Below are 22,590 nucleotides of genomic sequence, written 5' to 3' on the forward strand. Positions count from 1 at the left end.
CCTAAATAAAATTTTACTATGAATATTTGAGAATACACAGTAGTTCTTTTAATTTTCTACAAATGGACTTATAAAAAATACAGGAATAAATTCAATAGTATAGCTTTGTCTATAGAATCATGTTTTTTGGTAGAATCTGACTAAAATTTAGTCAGGTGGGATACAAATTTTATTGGTTTACTAAAAATTTGCAAATTTCTTATTGAGCAATGAGCATAATAAATGCCATCTTATAAAGGTTACAACAAAGTACAGAATTCTATTTTATAGTCCAAAATGCCCTAATAAATGTCTTCAGATATTACTTACAGATAATTATTAAACCTAAAATATGAATACAAAATTTTGAAGTTATAAACCCACTAAAATTTTTAGTGTTTTTTAGTGTCTATTTTACAGAGTAAAATAACTGCCCTATCCCTATATATCCCTATATCCCAAATGCCAGGAAAATGAACTCTATATGCAGACACTGTTAGACACCTACCCACACAATAACCTGCCACCATCTTTTCTCCTCGCATACAGATCTAATCTAGTCAAGAGTCTCATTCTCTTGCCAAATGTTTGGTTCAGTCATGCACATATGATGCACTTCTGGCCAGTGAGAAATTAAGACAGGTTTGTTTAGGGTAGAGGCTTTCTGAGAAGATTTTCTTTGCTCTATGAAAGGGACCCAAAACTGGGAACTTTCTGGCTCTAGGATTTATTAACTACATGGAGATTTTGAACTCTCAGGGCTCTTTTGGCATGATAGAATGGCAAGTTCTTAAGAAAAGCCAAGAGAGGAGCGCCTGGGTGGCTCAGTGGGTTAAAGCCTCTGCCTTGGGCTCAGGTCATGATTCCAGGTCCTGGGATCGAGCCCCACATTGGGCTCTTTGCTCAGCAGGGAGCCTGCTTCCTTCTCTCTCTCTCTCTTTCTGCCTCTCTGCCTACTTGTGATCTCTGTCTGTCAAATAAGTAAATAAAATCTTTAAAAAAAAAAAAAAGAAAGAAAGAAAGAAAGAAAGAAAGAAAAGCCAAGAGAGCCACAGAGAAGCTGAACCAGGGATGATGTTATTGAGCAGTTAAATTAACCATCCCTAGAAGGGCCTTTCCGCCGGACTTCCTATTAAATAAGATAATAAATGTTCTTATTGTGTGTGTTTTCCTCTTGTTGGCAGCTGAAAGGATTCTAAATGACCTGGTATTTAAATAAAGTAACATACTTTTATTAGCAAACGTGCTGTCATTAACTAGGACATGGAGAAAATAGATTTTCTGTAGAGGTTTGTTAGTGAAAAAGAGAAATCATGTAATTTATACAATAGCCCAAATAGTGGTTTTAAGAACTACAATTTTTAAATCTCTATTATACAGAAGAAAAATAGTGTTTAATAACAAGAGGCTCTGTAAACAGCTTGGGTTCAAACTCATTCCTGCCACTTATTAGAGATACTAAGTGAAGACGACTGTGTTTACTTTCTCCCTCAATGAACTACTGATAAAAACATCTCAGTCTTCATTTATATATAGCCCTTGCACAGAGGCACATAGTGAATATTCCGCAAACACTGGCTTATGTTACTACTTGTAAAATGTTTCCATCAATGGTACTTAGATCCCAGTAAGTACATATACCTGAATTTTTACCACAGCTCTTGGCTACTCTTTAGCTGCCAGCAAAAAACTAAGTTAATGCTCTAAAAAATTAAATTTCTCAATATTGATATGACTCTTCCTATATGTTCTCTTAATTTTTTCATTTAAATATTCTTTTAAAATAAGCATATCCTATTCTGTTTTCAACTCCATTTGGTCTCTAAGAGAATCAATATTAGCATCTATAAACATTGGACGTACCTTCACAAAAATATTAAAATAAAACTGCATAGAACACACAAGGCTGTTTTTCTTAGACTTGATTCTTTTGCCTATTCTAAGAACCAGAGATGATGTTTTGATTACTATTCTGTTGACAAGAACTTTTATTTTTGAGGATACATGATTAATTTTTTTAAAAACTTTTTAAAAATATATTTTTATTTATTTATTTGACAGAGAGAGACAATGAGAGGGATAACACAAACAAGGGGAGTGTGAGAGGGAGAAGCGGCTTCCCATTGAGCAGGGAGCCCAATGTGGGGCTCTATCCCAGGACCCTGGGATCATGCCCTGAGCCAAAGGCAGACGCTTGACTGAGCTACCCAGGCACCCCAAAAAACTCTTTCTTTTAATCACCCAGTGCTCATCATGACAAGTATACTCCTTAATTCTCATCACCTACTCCCCCTATCCCCTATCTACCTCCACTCTGGTAACCATCAGTTTGTTTTCCATAGTTAAGACTCTCTTTCCTGATTTGTCTCTTTTTTTTCCTTTGCTCATGTGTTTCTTAAATTTCACATAGGAATGAAATCAGCTGGTATTTGTCTTTCTCTGACTTATTTCACTTAGCAGTATACTCTCTATCTCCATCCGTGTCCTTACAAATGGCAAGGTTTCATTTTTTACGGCTGAATAACATTCCACCAAATATATATATATGCCACATCTTCCTTTTCCATTCCTTTATCTATGAACACCTAGGCTGCTTTCATAATTTGGCTATTATAAATAATGTTACTATAAACACAGGGGTGCACGTACCACTTTCAACTTGTATTTTTTTATTCCTTGGGTAAATATTTAGTGGTGCTATTGCTAGACTGACCGGTAGCTCCATTTTTAACTTTTTGAGGAAACTCCATGCTGTTTTCCATAGTGGCTGCACCAGTTTCAATTCAAACCAACAGTGCATGAGAGCTCTCCTTTATCCACGTCCTAGCCAACACCTGTTGATTCTTATGTTGTTGACTTTAGCCATTCTGACAGGTGTGAGGGGTTACCTCACTATAGTTTTGATTTGCATTTCCCTGATAGTAACTGATGATGAGCATCATCTCATGTGTCTGTTGGCTGTCTGGATGTCTTCTTTGGAGAAATGTCTGCTCATGTCTTTTGCCCATTTTTTAACTGGATTTGTTTTTTGGATGTTGAGTTTTATAAGTTCTCTCTCTCTCTCTCTATATATGTATATAAGATACTAACCTTTAACTGGATAGGTAATTTGCAAATATCTTCTCCCCTTCCATAGCTTGCCTTTTAGTTTTATTGGTTGTTTCCTTTGCTATGCAGAAAGATTTTTAGTTTGATGTAGTCCCAATATTTTATCTTTGGTTTTACTTCCCTTGTCTCAGGAGACATATCTAGAAAATGTTGCTATGGCTGATGTCTGAGAAATTACTGCCTGTGTTCTTTCCTAAGATTTTTATGGTTTCAGGTCTCACATTTAGGTCTTTAATCCATTTTGAGTTTATTTTTGTGTATGGTGTAAGAAAGTACCCAATTTCATTCTTCTGCACATGGCTGGCTGTTCAGTTTTCTCAATACCATTTGTTGAAGAGACCATTGGATATTCTTCCTGTGTTGTCCAAGATTAATTGACCATATAGTTGCAGTTTATTTCTGGATATTCTATTCTGTTCCACTGAACTTTGTATCTATTTTTGTGCCAGAACCATACTGTTTTGTTTACTACAGTTCTGTAATATAACCTGAAGTCTGGAATTGTGATGCCTCCTTTGCTTTTCTTTACCAAGACTGCTTTGGCTATTTCGGCTCTTTTGTGTTTCTATACAAAGTCTGGGATTGTTTGTTCTAGTTCTGTGAAAAAGGCTATTGGTATTTTGATAGGGACTGCATTAAACATATAGATTGCTCTGGGTAACAGAGACATTTTAACAATTTATTTGTTCTTCCAACCCATGAGCATGGAATGTCTTTCCATTTCTTTGTGTTGTCTTCAACTTCTTTCATCAATATTTTACAGTTTTCAGAGTAAAACTCTTCACCACTTTGGTTAGATTTATTCCTAGGTATCTTATTATATTTGGTGCAGTTATATCTGGAACTGTTTTTTTTTTTAAATTTCGCTTCCTGCTACTTCATTATTGGCATATAAAAATGCAACAGATTTCTGTAGTTTGATTTTGTATCCTGAAACTTCCCTGAATTTGTTTATCAGTTCTAGCAGTTTTTTGGCAAAGTCTTCCTGATTTTCTATATATAATATCATCTGTAAATAATGAAAGTTTTAATTCCTTGCCCATTTGGATACATTTTATATCTTTTTGTTGCCTGATTTCTATGGCTAGACCTTTCAGTACTATGTTGACTAAAAGTGGTGAGTGGATATCCCTATCTTGTTTGTGACCTTTAGGGGAAAAGGTCTCTTTTTCCCCACTTAGGATATGTGTTGGGTCTCATATATGTTGAGGTATGTTGCCTCTAAACTTACTTCGTTGGTTTTTATTATGAATGGATGTTGTACTTTGTCAAATGCTTTTCCTGCATCTATTAAAATGATCCTGTGGTTATCTTTCCTCTTATTGATGTGATGTATCACACTGATAGATTTGCCAAATCTATCAAACCAACTTTTGGAACCCAGGAATAAATCCCACTTAATCATGGTGAACAATTTTTTAAATTTATTGTTGGGTCCTGTTTCCTAGTATTTTGTTGAAGATTTTAGTATCTACGTTCATCAGAGATATTGGTCTGTAGTTCTCTGTTTTTGGTGTCTTTATCTGGTTTTGGTATCAGGGTGATGCTGGTCTCAGAGAATGAATTGGAAAGTAATCCTTCCCTTTCTATTTCTTGGAATAGTTTGAGAAGAATAGGTCTTAACTTTTCTTTAAATGTTTGGCAGAATTTCCCTGTGAAGCCATCTGGTCCTGGACTTGAAAAGAATGTGTATTCTGCTATTTTAGGATGGAATGTTCTAAATATATCTGTGAAACCCATCTGTTCCAGTGTGTCACGCAAAGTTATTGTTTCTTTGTCGATTTTCTATTTAGATGATCTGTCCATTGATGTAAGTGGGGTGTTACAGTCCATTACAGTTATTGTATTATTAGCTATTATTTCCTTCATGTTTGTTATTGTTTCATGCATTTGGGTGCTCTCATGTTGGGTGCAGAAATATTTATAATTGTCATATCTCCTTGTTGGATTGTCTCCTCTATTATTATATAGTGTCCTTCTTTGTCTCTTGTTACAGTCTTTGTTTTAAAGTCTAGTTTGTGTGATATAAGTATTGCTACTCTGGCTTTATTTTGACATCCCTTTGCATAATAAATGTTTCTCCGTCCCCTCACTTTCAATCTGCAGGTGGCTTTAGGTCTAAAATAAGTCTCTTGTTGGCAGTGTATAGATGGGCTTTGCTGTTTGTTTGTTTTTTTAAGATTTTATTTGACAGACAGAGATCACAAGTAGGCAGAGAGGCAGGCAGAGAGAGGGAGGGAAGCAGGCTCCCCACTGAGCAGAGAGCCCATGACCTGAGCCGAATGCAGAGGCTCAACCCACTGAGCCACCCAGGCCCCTCTGGGCTGTTTTTTAATCCATTTTGTTACCCTGTGTCATTTGATTGGAATGTTTAGTCCATTTACATGAAAAGTAATTATTGATAGCTATATATTTATTGCTATTTTATTACTTTATAGTTGTTTCTGAAGATTTTTCTCTGATCCTTTTTTTTTATCTTTCTCTGTTTTATAGTTTTCTTTAGTGATATATTTGGATTTCTTTCTCTTTATTTTTTCCATATTTATTATTTTTTGGTTTGCAGTTACCATTAGGTTTGTATAAAGCATCTTCTGCATATAGCCATCTATATTAAGTTGATGGCTCTTTGAGTTTGAACCCATTCTTCACTCCTGTTATCCCCTCACTTTAGGTATATGATGTCATATTTTACATCCTTTTGAGTTCCTTGACTGATTTTTTAATAAAATATTTTTACTGCTTTTGTGTTTCCTACTTTCTCACTGTCACTTTTGGTCTTCCCTTTTCACTCAGAGAATCCCCTTTAAACATTTCTTGCAGGGCTGGTTTAGTGGTCATGAGCTCCTTTAGTTTTTGTTTCTCTGGGAAACTCTTTATCTCTCCTCCTATTCTGAATGACAGCATTTCTGGATAGAGTAATCTTGTCTGAAAATTTTTCCTATTCAGCATTTTGAATATATCGTGTTGCTCCCTTCTGGCTTGGAAAGTGTCTGCTGAAAAATCTCTGGTTAGCCTAATGGATTTTTCCTCATAAGTTACTGTCTTCTTTTATCTTGCTGCTTTTAACATTTTCTTCTTTATCACTATATTTTACCATTTTAATTACAGTAGATCTTGGTATGGGTCTGCTTTTGTCGATTTTGATGGGTGTTCTGTGTGCCTCCTGGCTCTGGATATCTGTCTTCTTCCCCAGATTAGGGAAGCTTTCAGCTATTATTTCTTTAAATAAATTTTCTGCTCCCCCTCTTTTCTTTTGATGGACTTAATATGGCTGTTATTACATTTGGTGGAGTCACTGAATTCCCTAAGTCTATTCTCATTTTGCATAATTTTTTTCCTCTCTTTTCTTCAGCTTGATTACTCTCCACTACTCTCGTCTTCTATGTCATTAATTCGTCCCTCTGCTTCTTCCAGACTGTTGTTCCTTCCACCATGCATGTTTCTCATTTATTATACTTTTACTTCTGGTATACCTTATATCTATATTAAGGGTCTCAATGTCTTTCACTCTTTCCTCAAGTCCAGTGAACATCTTTATGATCACAACTTTAAATTCTCTCTCAAGGTCATGTTATTTCTATGTGTTTCACTTAGATCTCCTGCTGTTGCCTTGTCCTCTGTTCTTTCATTTGGGACAAATTCCTCTGCCTTCTCATTCTAAGTCTCTGTGCAAACTTCTCTGTGTTAGGAAAGTCAGCTATTTCTCCTGTTCTTGAGGATAATGGCCTTATAAAGAAGTCCTGTAGTGCCCTGATGTATAGCGTCCCATGTTCCCCAGGGCCTGGCGCTTCTAGGAGTGTCTCCAGTGTATACTATGCGCACCTGCTGTTGTGTCCTGGCCACTTTATCCTTCGGGCCCGTCACCTGCAGAGGCTCTCTTTGCCTGCTGTGGACAGTTTTTGGTCCCTGGTCTGAATCTGGAAAATTTTAATGAAGTATTCTCTTACCTGTTTGTGAAATGAGACCTGTCACCACTGCCACTGGAACTGAGAGTCTGCAAAATTCCCTCTTTGGGAGGTGCAGTGCTGGTAGGGGTTTGTTCTGGTCTTCTGGGGGAGGGATCTGTAGTACTGGGACTTACACAATCCTAACTGCAAAGTGCGTTTTCATTGGAGTAGAGGGAATGGGACTTGGTGTATGCAAGTTAGGTAGCAAATGTCTGCGCTGTGCTGGTTCCTACAGGTGGTCCTATACTTATGCTGAAGGGCAAGGGAGGGAAATGGCAACAGCCCATTTATTTGTTCCTGGCAAGGTCTCTCCATGAACACTGTCTCTCTGGGACACCCTCTGACTTGACCAAATAACCTCCCCACTGTGTGCCCCAGGCACTCCTCAGATCACTGTTTCCTTGCATTGTGTCCATGGGTCATTTATCTGCCTTCTCTCCAAGAGTAATGCAACAGCTGCCAGGCTCTAACCTGGCCATGCCTGCTAATCTTGAAAACACTAGGCTTTGGGGCACCTGGGTGGCTCAGTGGGTTGAGCCTCTGCCTTTGGCTCAGGTCATGGTCCCGAGGTCCTGGGATCGAGCCCTTCATGGGGCTCTCTGCTCAGCGGGGAGCCTGCTTCCCGCCACCCCCTCCCCCCGCCTGCCTCTCTGCCTACTTGTGATCTCTCTGTCAAATAAATAAATAATAATTTTTGAAAAACTCTAAGCTTTAAGTCCCACTGCTTGCCAGAATCCATGAAATTTGGCCCTTTTGGCTTTCCAAGCCAAATCTATGTAAGTCAGTTTTCCTTATGCACTCTCCTGTTAGTCTTTCTCTCACCCTTCCCCATTACCACAGCTCTCTGACCACTGCAGCAGCCATGTTTCTGTCCTAAACCCTGTCTCCATACTTCCTACTTTCTTCAATGTGTCCTCTTCTCTACCTTTAGTTGTGGAGTTTGTTCTACCAGTCTTCAGATTTCTGGAGTATTTAGGATGATTTGATAGTTATCTAGTTATATTTGTGGGATGAGGTGAGCCTCATGAAGTGGGGGTAGGGTCCTACTCTGCTATCTTCTCCTCCCTGTTTTCTTAAAATTTACATAGAGTGAAATCATATGGCATTTATCCTTCTCTGACTTATTTCATTGGTAGTATACTCTCTAGTTCCTTTGATGTCATTGCAAATGACAAGACTTCATTCTTTTTAATGGCTGAATAATATTCCATCACAAACACACACACACACACACACACACACATACACACACAAAATCAATATATACACCACATCTTTATCCATTCATGAATTGATGGACACCTGGGCTGCTTCCATATCTTGGCTTATAAATAATGCTGCCATAAACATAGGGGTACTGCTGACATGACCTTTTAAAATACCTGAAAATTATATATTTGGAAAATAAAAATTAAAAATACACAACACTAAAACAACATGAGAACTTACATACCTATCTTCATTTTTGGCTTCCAGAGGAGGAGCAGGGCCCCTTGACTGACCAAGGGGGTCAAATGCAGAGCCTGAGATATAATTTAAGAGCTCATATTGAATTTGTGATACAAATAATTAAAGAAAACTTGCACAAGTTAAATTTACCTATTTATTAAATGGCTTAAATTACCTATTTATTAAATAGCCAGGACATTTATTATGTTTATATAAATGCTTTATATATCAAGAAATTGGTAAAATTTTAACATACATCAAATTTTATAAATAAAATGTGAAAACAAAAATGAGTATTCTCTCAGCATTTACTTCTCCTCCACAGTAATCTATCCGAACTCTAGGAACTCTAAATTATCAATCATGTGAGTAATGACCTGGTATTGAGTTTTTAACTATTTTATTGGTATGATAATATTTTCACCTGTAAATTTTTAATTAGGCTTTAACTTACATAAAATAAATTGCATTTTTTAGTTTTTTAAAAATGCACACATTTTTAATGTACAGGTCAGCACACTTTGACAAATTACATGCCAGTATAACCACCATTCCCACTGAGATGCAGAATGTTTTCATTGCCCCTTTCCTCTTTTATTTATTTATTTTTATTAACATGTAATGTATTATACTCCTTTCCTCTCTTAATGGTACCTAAAATAATAACAAACCTTACCATCAATGGCATGTTAGATTTTATTTAAAATGGTAACATTTTACATTTACACACAGAAACACAATAACAACATTAAAACATCTGAAAAAAATTATTAGAAGAGATAATATAACAAACCTCTCAAAGCTGCTTTGGTAAAACCAGCTGCTCTCACTGCTGTCATTGGTCTAGTAACTCCATCCTTGAAAGAAAAACAATCATTTAAAAGGTGTTCTTAAATTAAGATTTGCTTCTTATTTCTAGTTCTGGACATACATTAACATAGTCCCTTTTTTTATAGTCCCAATTTTTCTGATTTTTTAAAAAGACCTATTCATTTATTTGAGAGAGAGAGAGACAGAGAGAGAGAGCACGCACACGTGTGGTGGGGAGGGGCAGAGAGAAAGGAAGAGAGAAACTCTAAGCAGACTCTGAGCTGAATGCAGAGCCTCATGTAGGGCTTGATCTCACAATTCTGAGATCATGACCTGAGTTGAAACCAAGAGTTGGACGTTTATTTGACTGTGCCCCCAGACACTGCTTTAACACTCATTTTTAATCACTCTCTTTTCCCTTACACCTGCCTCCTCATATGTCAGTTCTGTCTCTACTTTCCCTTCCCCCTATAAAATTTCAATTCCTCGCTTCAACTGATCTTACTCCTAGTTTGGAAAGAAAAACTCAAAAGATTTTTATATAGCACCTAATATAAGTTATATAGGTTATTAGCTGCCTACTCCTCTACTTTTTTGGTCTCCTATATGCCTATGAGAGAAACTACAGAAATTATTACAAGTGATAGCATAGGAAAAATGGGACCCAAAGTTCACTACACAAGCAAACTATCAGTTCTATGTCCACTCCCCAATGGGATTTCATTTGAGACCTGAGTAAATCCAATGTGATTTTGACTCCAAAGATTCTGAACAGTCTAAACTTCAGCCCATAATTTAAAGAATCATGGTCTTTATATAAGAAATACCTTCTTTAACATTTTAAAATAATATAATAAAAAATGTCAGCAATAATATGCTAAGTAACAAGAGAGGCCCAAAATGAACAACCACATGACAGAGATACCTGAATAGCCCCTGTCATTGGTCTTCCCATGGAGGATGCCAGGGATGTCTTGGACTAGCAAACAGAAAACTAAATTAAAATGATTCCAAAAAAATCTACATTTAATTTTATAAAAACCAAGTTACAAAAATTTTCTTCATAACTTTTTTCTTCATTCTATTGGCAAGTAAACCTAATCCTTTCCATTTATAACCTAAAGATATAAGATTAAACAATAAAACTCTAAAACAAGCCTCAGCAAACTACAACCATCAGCCTTTGTCAATAACATTTTATTGGAGTACAGCCATACCCCACTGGTCTGCACACTATCTACAGCAGATTCTATACTACAAATGCAGAGTTTGGTAGCTGCAACTAGGGACTATGACCTGCAGAGCCTATATTGCCTGGCTCTTCACAGAAAATGTTTGCTGTTTTCTATTCTGAAACACCACTAAAAATCAAATTTATGAGTAATACAAGCTTAGGCTGATTAATAAAACCATGTTTCACTTAACACACAGTTATATTATGTGTATGACTAATTTCCTTATTCATATCAATAAATATGAAGTCAAGTGTCCTGGACTTCTAGGTACTAAAACCATTTTTCTGATCCCTACAGAATATTACAATAAAGACTAGGAAATACTATTCTACTTCATTCTTTCGTTTTTCTCCCACTCTCCCTTTGGATGCTAAAGACATCCAAATTTGGGCAAGACTTCAAACTTTTCCTTTATGGATTTTTATATAGCATCTTTCCTCCAAATATCTCAAATAAAAGCAACACCGAAATATATGCCTCTGAAAATTTTCTCAAATTTTATAATTTTATTTTTCATGTATTAATTGGTAAGTTTTAAAATATAAACATCATTACTTTTATATAACACTTAACTTCACATAGAAATATGAATGGAATACACATGAGACTTGGTAATATTACACAAAAAATGAAAGGAAGTCAATCAACAAACACAAGGTTTACAAATAGAAATGATAATAAAATATTTTCTGATAAATTTATAATCAAAATGACTACAATATAAAAGCTATTAATCAAATTAGACTTTTATAAGGTTTGTAACTATCTAAAATGAAAAATATATCTGGGTCACAGACTGAAAGATAACTCAAATTATTTAGAACTGCCTAAAGTGAACTTATGGATGAGAAAAAGCACCTTAGTATTTTTAGCTTAAGTAAACCTACCCCATATCCAGTAGCTACAGGTCTAGTAACTGCTGTGCTTGGTATTTTAGCAGTTATCTTGGGGAGGAAAAAAAACATAGTTAATAGAATTCAAATTAAGCTATACAATAGAAAACTAGAAAAGCAATGGGAAATATAGACTCATCAATAGAGAAATATTTATATAATATTTAGAATAACTTCTCTTAAATTACTCTAAATATTAAGGATCCCAGGTATTTTAAAGTATTAAGAAGGAGAGTTATTCTGGAATTCATTTTAAAGGAGAAAAGAAATTTGAGAATTATCAGAGGTACCAGTGAGAAAGGTTAGTTTTCATGACTGCTTCAATCATTCATTATGTATACTGACTACTGCCAGCCGCTAGGCCAATAAACACAGGATCTGGCATCAGAGAATCTGCATTTAAATTTCAGCTCTCCTTCTACCAGCTGTTTTTATTCACACTTTTTTGAACCTAAATTTTCTCACCTTTGAAATAAGGATATCCTGATGCCAAAATTGTAATTGGAATCAAACAGGACCATGTAGATGGAAATGTCCCATATGTTAGTTGTTAGGCATATTTGTTTGAAATATTTGATTAAAGCATCATTAGTACAAAAGCTCTACTTCTGGTTATGATGGACTGCTGTTTTAAACAACTTTAAATAACTTTCCCACTAAGAATAACTAAAAATGCTGGGAACATTAAAAAAAAATTTAAGAATTGTCTCTCCCTCTTTTTTTTTTTTTTTTTTTAAAGGATTTTATGTATTCATTTGTCAGAGAGACACACAGCAAGAGAGGGGACGCAAGCAGGAGAGTGGGAGAGAGAGAAGCAAGCTTACTCCTAAGCAGAGAGCCCAATGCGTGGCTTGATCCAAGGACCCTGGGATCATGACCTGAGCCGAAGGCAGATGCTTAACAACTGAGGCGCCCAGGCGCCCCAAGACAAAAATATTTTTATAAAAAATCAATTTGAATATATTAGAGAACCAAAAAGGCAGTGAAGAATTAACAAGGTTTCAAGATAAGGAAAAGGAAAAGCTAGAGAGGTATGCCTGCATTTGAGCCTGCTTTTCTCCAAAAGGCATGACTAAGAAGCTGAACACAGCTCTCTAAAGACTCTCTTAAGACATAAAATGTTGGAGTGGGGGGGGCGGTGCTGCCACGGAGGCAGCCTTGGTAATACTCTAGGCTTTGACTGTGATCTCAAAAGGCTATACTCTACAATTGAAAGTAGATAAAAAGCATACAAGCCCTCATAAAAACTGAAGTCCAATTTTGAACCATCTCAAACTCAACTGGATTAAGGTGAGCCAGGACTCCTAATGTCTCTAGGACCATAAGCAAAAATAAATTCTCTAGTGAAAGGTAAGATCATCTAGAGTTGTGCTAACCAGTGGAACTTTTCTGCAGTGGTGAAAATGTTCTTTATCTGCCCTTTCTGGTAAGAGCTATTAGCCACATATGGCTATTGAGCATTTGAAATGTGAGTGATTGGTGTAATCTGAATTTTTATATTTTACTTTATTATAAATAGTTTAAATGCACATAGCCACATGTACCTAGTCATTATTACACTGACAACTTAGACATATACCCTTAAATTATCTCTAAAATTTTTCATTTACAATGCCTGACATTGAATCAAAAACAACCTGACATTCAGGAGGCAAGACTACCTAATGAAAAGGGAAGAGAAACAAAAGACTAGAAAAACACTCAGAAAAGGATACATATAATGGAAATGTCAGACACAGACTTCAACGTAACTATGCTTAATATGATCAATGAATTAAAAGACAAGATTGATAACTTCAGCAGAGAACTGGAAAGTATAAAAAAGGAATAAGTAGAAATTATAGAACCCAAAAACAGTTGAAAATGTACAATTCTGGCATTGTCGAGGAAGTAGTAAAACACTAAGTAATACTAGACTTTAATATTTTAAAGATGAGTATTGTAATCTTTAGGAAAACACTAGAGAGAATGGTTAAAGAATGTAAACACACAAGGTAACATTGGGAAGATATGGAATAATAAAAAAAAAATAAAAGAAGGCAAGAAATAAGAGAAAATGATACATAAAAGAGTCAGAAAAAACAAAAAGCAAATAGTGAGACAAGTTAAAACCAAATCAGTAATTTCATTAAATGTAAATGAACTAAATACTTCCGACCACATTTTAAGAAAAAAACTCAGTTACATTCTGCTAATGAGAAATACATCTTAAATATATGGATATGGAAAAGTTGGAAGTAAACAGATGGGAAAGACATATCATGCACACACTAGACAAAAGAGAGCTTCTGTAGCCCCATGAATATATCAATATTTGACAAATAGACAAATAGCATGATTAGATATAGGACATTTCAAAAATAATAAAAGGCTCAATTTACATTGAAAATATAATAATTTGAAATAGTTCTTGCTCCAATTATATAAAGCAAAACTCTAAAAAGTAAATCCACAGTGTAAATTTTGATATCTTTCTAACAGAACTAGTAGCCCCCCCAACCCAAAAAAATCAGTAAAAATATAGAATTTTTGAACAAAACCATTAACAAACTTGATCTAACTGACAGATCTTAGAAAAAGCTGAAAAGGAAGGATATGTGTCTCAGCAATTTTCCATGAGAACAAACTAAAGAGACCATTATTCTTTTAAGTATTTACTAATGACTAAATTGGTGTTTCAGTTTTTTACTTTTAGCATGGGATTGATCTCCTCAGATAAAATGGATTCTACGCTGGCTCTTTATTTGTTCACTTATATCCTCATCTGCAATGCCCTTCTTCCCATATCTCAAGTCAGTCTTAATTGTACATATCCTTTAAGATTCAACTGTAAATTTATCTTCTAAGCAGTCTTGCTGATTGTCCCAACTAGTGACAAATAACCTCTTTTTGTGGTCCCATAACATTTGTACTCTTTTCTTTACAATACTTATTACATTATGCTTTGAATATATGTATCCATTTTATTTTCCTTCATAAGATTATAAAGTCCTTGGAACTAGCTAGAATTTTATCCCTTGAGTAAGCCTACCACCTTTCACATAAAAGTTAAATAATTTTTCCCTGATTAACATAATAAATAGGATATGAAGAAAATATTCAATATGGGGTCAACAGACTTAAGCTCTGCCCCAATTATGGATACCTGTGAGATCTGGCCCTCTAGGCCTAAGTTTTCTCATCTATAAAATGAGGATCTGCTCTGAATATCACTGAAGGGCCAGCATGATAAAATGATCACCTGATGTCTGATACCTGAAATCACTAAAAATACCATTGACCATGATCAAGTGGGACGTATTCCTGGTTGCAAGAGTGGTTCAATATTTCAAATCAATCAATGTGGTATGCTACGTTAATAATAAAGGATAAAAACCATGTGACCATTTCAATAGATGCAGAAAAAGCATCTCACAAAGTGCAACATCCATTCCTGATTAAAAAAACCCTCAACAAAGTAGGTTTAGAGGAAACGTACCTCAACATAATAAAGGCCATATATGAAAAACCCATAGCTAACATCATCCTAAATTGGGAAAAACTGAGAACTTTTCATCTACAGTCAGGAATAAGACAGGGAGGGGGAGGAGCAACATGGCAGAGGAGCAGGAGACCTAAATTTCATCTGGTCCAAGGAATTCAGTTAGATAGTTATCAAATCATTCTGTATACCTATGAACTCCACAAGAGATTGAAGAAAAGAATAGCAGTAACTCTACGAACAGAAAAGCGACCACTTTTTAGAAGGTAGGACATATGCAGAAGTGAATTTGAGGTGATACATGGGAAGAAACACCACAGGGGTAGGAAGTCTCCGTCACCTGGGTCCCAGCAAGTGATAGAGCAAAGTCATTTCAAGTAGGGACCCCACAAGTGGCAGATGTGGGGAACAATCTTCTTCCTCCACTGGGAGGAGGGGCAAGGAGCACACTGAGGAATCTACTGGATTTGGAGACTCTAAATGGGGTCGTGCGCCAGAGAAAGAAATGCTTGGTCACAGGCCAAATGAGCATGGAACACGGCCAAAGACCAGGGATATGGGAGTAACTGACTGCTTTCTCTGAGGCACACTGAGGAATGGAGCCCCAGGGTTTCTCCTCCAGGGCTGGAGATTGGGAGGCAGCCATTTTCATTCTCTTCCTCCAAAGCTGTATAGAATTCAGGGAATAAAAGCTACCTAGAGCAAACCCAAACAGATTGCTTAGCCCGGCCCCTGGCAAGGGTGGTGCAATTCTACCTCAAGCAAAGACATTGAGAATCACTGCAACAGACCCCTCCCATAGATCAGCAAGAATATCCAGCTAAGACCAAGTTTACCAAACAATGAGAACTGCAAAACTCCAGCACTAGGGGAATACAGCACATAGAATTCATGGCTTTTTTCCCACGATGCTTTAGTCTTTGAGTTAATTTTTAAAAAATTTTCTTTAATTCTTTTTAAAATTTCTTTCTTTCCTTTTTCAACCAACATCTTATCATATCAATGCCTTATTAAAATCTTTTTTAATTTTCATTTTTACTGTCATACTCTATCCTTTCATTATATTTAACCTTATTCTTTTGGATATACCTAAGTTTATCTTTAGTTAAAATTTTGAGATACAGTTTCTTCTAACAGACCAAAATATACCGTATATCTAGTATATGGCTTTTTAAAATTTTATTTATTTATTTGACAAAAAGATGGAGAGAGAGCACAAGTAGGCAGAGCGGCAAGCAGAGGAAGAGGGAGAAACAGGTTCTCCGCTGAGCAGGGAGCCCGATGCGGGGCTCAATCTCTGAACCCTGGGATCATGACCTGAACTGACGGCAGCTGCTTAATCAACTGAGCCACCCAGGAGCCCCTTATCAAGCCCACTTTAAAATTTTTTTAAAAATTTTCATCTTTACAGTCATATTCTATCCCTTGCTTACTCTATTTTTGTATGTATGTAAGGTTTTCTTTCTTTGAAATTTTGGGAGGCAGTTTCTTCTAAGAGACCAAAATACACCCCAAATCAACTGGGTGACTCTGTTCTATTCACCAGCCTAATCATATTCTTTTTTTCTTTCTTTTTTTCCCCCTTTCTTTTCCCCCTGGTTTTGGTCTCTTCTGATTTGTTCAGTGTATATTTTTCTGGGGTCGTTGTTACCTTTTTAGCATTTTGTTCTCTCATTCATCTATTTTTTGCTGGATAAAATTACAAGGCAGAAAACCTCACCTCAAAAAAGAAGAATAATAGGCAGTACTGACTACCAGGGACCTAATCAATACAGACATTAGTAAGATGTTGGAACTAGAATTCAGAATGACAATTATAAAGATACTAGCTGGGCTTGAAAAAAGCATAGAAGATACTAGAGAATCCCTTTCTGGAGAAATAAAAGAACTAACATCTAACAAAGTTGAAATGAAAAAGGCAATTAATGAGGTGCAATAAAAAATGGAGGCTCTAACTGCTAGGATAAATCAGGCAGAAGAGAGAATTAGTGATATAGAAGAACAAATGATGGAGAATAAAGAAGCTGAGAAAAAAGAAAGATAAACAACTACTGATCATGAGGGGAAAATTCAAGAGGTAAGTGATACCATAAGATGAAACAATATTAGGATAGTTGGGATCCCAGAGGAAGAAGAAAGAGAGAGAGGAACAGAACATATATTGGACCAAATTATACTGAAGAACTTCCCTTCAGTATAGGAAACAGGCATCAAATGCAGGAGAGGCAGAGAAACTCCCCTCAAATCAATAAAAACAGGTCAACACCCCGTCATCCCATAGTAAAATTTACAAGTCTCAGAGACAAAGAGAAAAGCAGCTTGGGACAAGAGTTCTGTAACCTACAAGGGTAGAAATATTAGACTGGCAGCAGACCTATATCCACAGAGACCTGGCAGGCCAGAAAGAACTGGCATGATATACTCAGAGCAAAAAATGAGACAAATATGCAGCCAACAATACTATATCCACCTAGACTGTCATTGAAAATAGGAGGAGAGATAAAAAGCTTCCAGGACAAATGAAAACTAAAAGAATTTGCAAACACCAAACCAGCCCTACAGGAAATACTGAAAGGGGTCCTTTAAGCAAAGAGAGAGTCTAAAAGTAACATAGACCAGAAAGAAACAGAGACAATATACAGTAACAGTCACCTTACAGGCAATACAACGGCATAATATTCATATCTTTCAATAGTTACCCTGAGTGTAAAGGGGCTGAATGTACCAATCAAGACACAGGGTATCAGATTAGATTAAAAAAACAAGACCCATTGATATGCTCTCTGCAAGAGACTCATTTTAGACCCAATGACACCTCCAGATTTAAAGTGAGGGGGTGGAAAACCATTTACCATGTTAATGGACATCAAAAGAAAGCTGGAGTGGCAATCCTTGTATCAGATAAATTAGATTTTAAACCAAAGACTATAATAAAAGATGAGGAAGAACACTATAACATACTTAAAGAGTCTATCCAACAAGAAGATCTAACATTTGCAAATCATTATGCCCCTAGCCTGGGAGTGGCCAATTATATATATATTAATAACAAAATCAAATAACAAATAACAAAAATCAAAGAAATACATCAACAATAATAAAATAATAGTAGGGGACTTTAACATACCCCTCACTGAAATGGACAGATAATCTAAACAAAAGATCAACAGGATATAAGGGCTTTAAATGACATGCTGGATCTAATGGGCTTCACAGATATATTCAGAACATTCTATAACATTCTATCCGAAAGCAACAGAATACACATTCTTCTTGAGTGCACATGAAATATTCTCCAGAATAGATCACATCCTGGGTCACAAATCAGGTCTCAACTGGTACCAAAAAACTGGGATCATTCCCTGCATATTTTGGGACCATAATGTTTTGAAACTTAAACTCAATCACAGAAGGAAAGTTGGAAAGAACTCAAATACGTGGAGGCTAAAGAGCATCCTACTAAAGAATGAATGGGTCAACCAGGAAATTAAAGAAGAATTTAAAAAATTCATGGAAACAAATGAAAATGAAAACACACTGTTCAAAATCTTTGGGATACAGCAAAGGGGATCCTAAGAGGAAAGTATATAGCAATACAAGCCTTTATCAAGAAACAAGAGAAAGGTCTCAAACACACAACCTAACTTTACACCTACAGGAGCTGCAGAAAGAACAGCAAAGAAAGCCTAAATCCAGTAGGAGAAGAGAAATAATAAAGATCAGAGTAGAAATCAATGAAACAGAAACCAAAAAACAGTAGAACAGATCAGTGAAACTAGGAGCTGATTTTTTGAAAGACTTAATAAGATTGATAAACTCCTGGCCAGATTTTTCAAAAAGAAAAGAGAAAGGACCCAAATTAATAAAATCATGAATGAAAGAGAGATCAAAACCAAACCAAAGAAACACAAACAATTATAAGAACATATTATGAACAACTATATGCCAGCAAATTAGATCATCAAGAAGAAAGGGATGCATTCCTAGAGACATATGAACTACCAAAACCGAACCAGCAAGAAACAGAAAACCTGAACAAACCCATAACCAGTAAGGAAACTGAAGCAGTCATCAAAAATCTCCTAACAAGGGGCGCCTGGGTGGCTCAGTGGGTTAAGCCGCTGCCTTCGGCTCAGGTCATGATCTCAGGGTCCTGAGATCAAGTCCCACATCGGGCTCTCTGCTCGGCAGGGAGCCTGCTTCCCTCTCTCTCTCTCTCTCTCTGCCTGCCTCTCTACTTGTGATCTCTCTCTGTCAAATAAATAAATAAAATCTTTAAAAAAAAAAAAATCTCCCAACAAACAAGAGCCCAGAGCCAGATTACTGCCTAGTGGAATTCTACCAAACACTTAGTGAAGAATTAATACCTATTCTCCTAAAACTGTTCCAAAAAATAGAAATGGAAGGAAAACTTCCAAACTCATTTTATGTGGCCAGTATTACCTTGATTCCAAAACCAGAAAAAGACCCCCACCAAAAAGGAGAATTACAGACCAATATCCCTGATGAATATGGATGTAAAAATCTCACCAAAATACTAGCCAATAGGATCCAACAGTACATTAAAAGGATTATTCACCACAACCAAGCAGGATTTATTCCTGGGCTGCAAAGTTGGTTCAATATCTGCAAATCAATCAATGTGATACAATACATTAATAAAACAAAGAACAAGAATCATATGATACTCTCAATAGATGCTGAAAAAGTATTCGACAAAGTACAGAATCCTTTCTTGATCAAAACTTTTCAAAGTGTAGGGATAGAGGGTACATACCTCAATATCATAAAAGCTATCTAGGAAAACCCCACAGCAAGTACCATTGTCAATGGGGAAAAACTGAGAGCTTTTCCCCTGAGGTCAAGAACACAGCAGGGATGTCCACTACCACTGCTGATATTCATAATAGTACTAGAAGTCCTAGCCTCAGCAATCAGACAACAAAAAGAAATTAAAGGCATCCGAATCAGCAAAGACATAGTCAAACTTTCATTCTTTGCAGATGATATGATTCTTCACATGGAAAACCCAAAAGACTCCACCCCAAAACCGCTAGAAGTCATACAGAAATTCAGTAAACTGTCAGGATATAAAATCAATGCACAGAAATCAGTTGCATTTCTATACACCAACAACAAGACGAAAGAGAAGTTAAGGAGTCAATCCCATTTACAGTTGCACCCAAAACCATAAGATACCTATGAATAAATCTAACCAAAGAGGCAAAGAATCTATACTCAGAAGAGTACAGAATACTCATGAAAGAAATTGATGAAGACACAAAGAAATAGAAAAACGTTCCATGCTCATACATTAGAAGAACAAATATTGTGAAAATGTCTATGCTACCTAGAACAATCTACACATTTAATATAATCCCTATCAAAATACAATCAACTTTTTTTCAAAGAAATGGAACAAATAATCCTAAAATTTGTATGGAACGAGAAAAGACCCCGAATAGCCAGAGGAATGTTGAAAAAGAAAGCCAAAGTTGGCTGCATCACAATGCCAGACTTCAAGCTCTATTACAAAGCTGTCATCATCAAGACAGTATTTTGTACTGGCATAAAAACAGACACATAGATCAGTGGAACAGAACAGAGAGCCCAGAAATGGACCCTCAACTCTATGGTCAACTAATCTTCAACAAAGTAGGAAAAAATGTCCAACGGAAGGAAGAAAGTCTCTTCAACAAATGATGTTGGGAAAACTGGACAGCCACATGCAGAAGAATGAAATTGGATCATTTCCTTACAGCACACACAAAAATAGACACAAAATGGATGAAAGACCTCAGTGTGAGACAGGAATCCATCAAATCCTTGAGGAGAACACAGGCAGCAACCTCTTTGGCCTCAGCCATAGCAACTTCTTCCTAGAAATATCACCAAAGGCAAGGGAAGCAAGGGTAAAAATGAACTATTAGGACTTCATCAAGATCAAAAGCTTTTGCACAGCAAAAGAAAAAGTCAACAAAACCAAAAGACAACCGATGGAATGGGAGAAGATATTCACAAATGACATATCAGATAAAGGGCTAGTATCCAAAATATATAAAGACCTTACCAAACTCAACACCCAAAGAACAAAGAATCCAATCAAGAAATGGGCAGAAGACATAAACAGACATTTCTGCAAAGAAGACATCCAGATGGCCAACAGATACATGAAAAATGCTCCATATCACTCGGCATCAGGGAAATACAAATCAAAACCACAATGAGATACCACCTCACACCAGTCAGAAAAGCTAAAATTAACAAGTCAGGAAACAACAGATGTTGGTGAGGATAGGGAGAAAGGGGAACCCACCTACATTGTTGATGGGAATGCAAGCTGGTGCAGCCCTCTGGAAAACGGTATGAGGGTTCCTCAAAAAGTTAAAAATAGAGCTACCCTATGACCCAGCAATTGCACTACTGGATATTTACCCCCAAGATATAAATGTAGTGATCTGAAGGGACACATGCACCCAAATATTTGCAAAAGCAATGTCCACAATAGCCAAACTATGTTAAGAGCCTAGATGTCCATCAACAGGTAAATGGAAAAAGAAGATGTGGTATATAAATATATACAATGGAATATTATGTAGCCATCAAAAATGAAATCTTGGGGCGCCTGGGTGGCTCAGTGGGTTAAAGCCTCTGCCTTCGGCTCAGGTCATGATCCCAGGGTTCTGGGATTGAGCCCCGCATCAGGCTCTCTGCTCTGCAGGGAGCCTGCTTCCTCCTCTCTCTCTCTGCCTGCCTCTCTGCCTACTTGTGATCTCTGTCTGTCAAATAAATAAATAAAATATTAAAAAAAAAAATGAAATCTTGCCATTTGCAATGATGTGGATGGACCTAGAAGGGATTATGCTAGGCAAAATAAGTCAAGCAGAGAAAGACAATTATCATATGATCTCACTGATATGAGGAATTTGAGAAACAAGACAAAGGATTATAGGGGAAGGGAGGGAAAAATGAAGTAAGACGAAACCAGAGAGAGAGACAAACCATAAGAGACTCTTAATCTCAGGAAACAAACCGAGGGTTGCTGAAACGGAGGCGAGGAGGAGGGGTGGGGTAGCTGTGTGATGGACATTGGGGAGGGTATGTACTACGGTGAGTGCTGTGAATTGTGTAAGACTGATGAGTCACAGACCTATACCCCTAAAACAAATAATACATTATATGCTAATAAAAAAAATTAAACTAAAAATAAAAAAGAAAAAAAATAAAAAAATAAAAAAGGACGGGTGCCTGGGTGGCTCAGTGGGTTAAAGCCTCTGCCTTTGGCTCAGGTCATGATCCCAGGGTGCTGGGATCGAGCCCCGCATCGGGCTCTCTGCTCAGCAGGAAGCCTGCACCCCCCCCAACCTCTCTCTGCCTGTCTCTCTGCCTATTTGTGATCTCTGTTTGTGAAATAAATAAATAAAATCTTTTAAAAAAATTAAAAGGAATAAGACAGGGATGTCCACTTTCAAAACTTTTATTAAACATGTACTGGAAGTCTTAGCCATAGCAATCAAACAACAAAAAGATATATAAGTCAAATCCAAATTGGCAAGGAAGAAATGAAACTTTCACTATTTGCAGGTGACATGATATTCTATATAGAAAACCCAAGACACTCCACCAAAAGACTGGTAAAAGTGATAAATGATTTCAGTATAGTCACAGGACATAAAATCAACATACAG

The 22,590-nt window shown here is 36.5% G+C and overlaps 1 protein-coding gene across 4 annotated transcripts in view; it reads right to left on the reverse strand.

Moving 5' to 3' along the window:
• LOC111159883 (intraflagellar transport 88) overlaps positions 1-22,590 on the reverse strand; it is a 157,716-nt gene that overhangs the window by 124,292 nt on the left and 10,834 nt on the right. For 2 of the 4 annotated variants that reach the window (XM_022522536.1, XM_022522539.1), the window contains exons 4-7: positions 11,416-11,472; positions 10,219-10,272; positions 9,277-9,340; positions 8,488-8,557 (exon numbers count right to left, since the gene is read on the reverse strand). In XM_022522536.1, coding sequence (XP_022378244.1) covers positions 8,488-8,557; positions 9,277-9,340; positions 10,219-10,272; positions 11,416-11,472 — 245 coding nt within the window. The remainder of the gene's footprint in view (positions 1-8,487; positions 8,558-9,276; positions 9,341-10,218; positions 10,273-11,415; positions 11,473-22,590) is intronic. The other 2 variants (XM_022522537.1, XM_022522538.1) reach the window with 2 other exon arrangements.

This window comes from Enhydra lutris, unplaced genomic scaffold (assembly GCF_002288905.1).
Source record: "Enhydra lutris kenyoni isolate GAN:26980312 unplaced genomic scaffold, ASM228890v2 scaffoldscaffold71, whole genome shotgun sequence".
NCBI classification, from domain to species: Eukaryota; Metazoa; Chordata; class Mammalia; order Carnivora; family Mustelidae; genus Enhydra; species Enhydra lutris.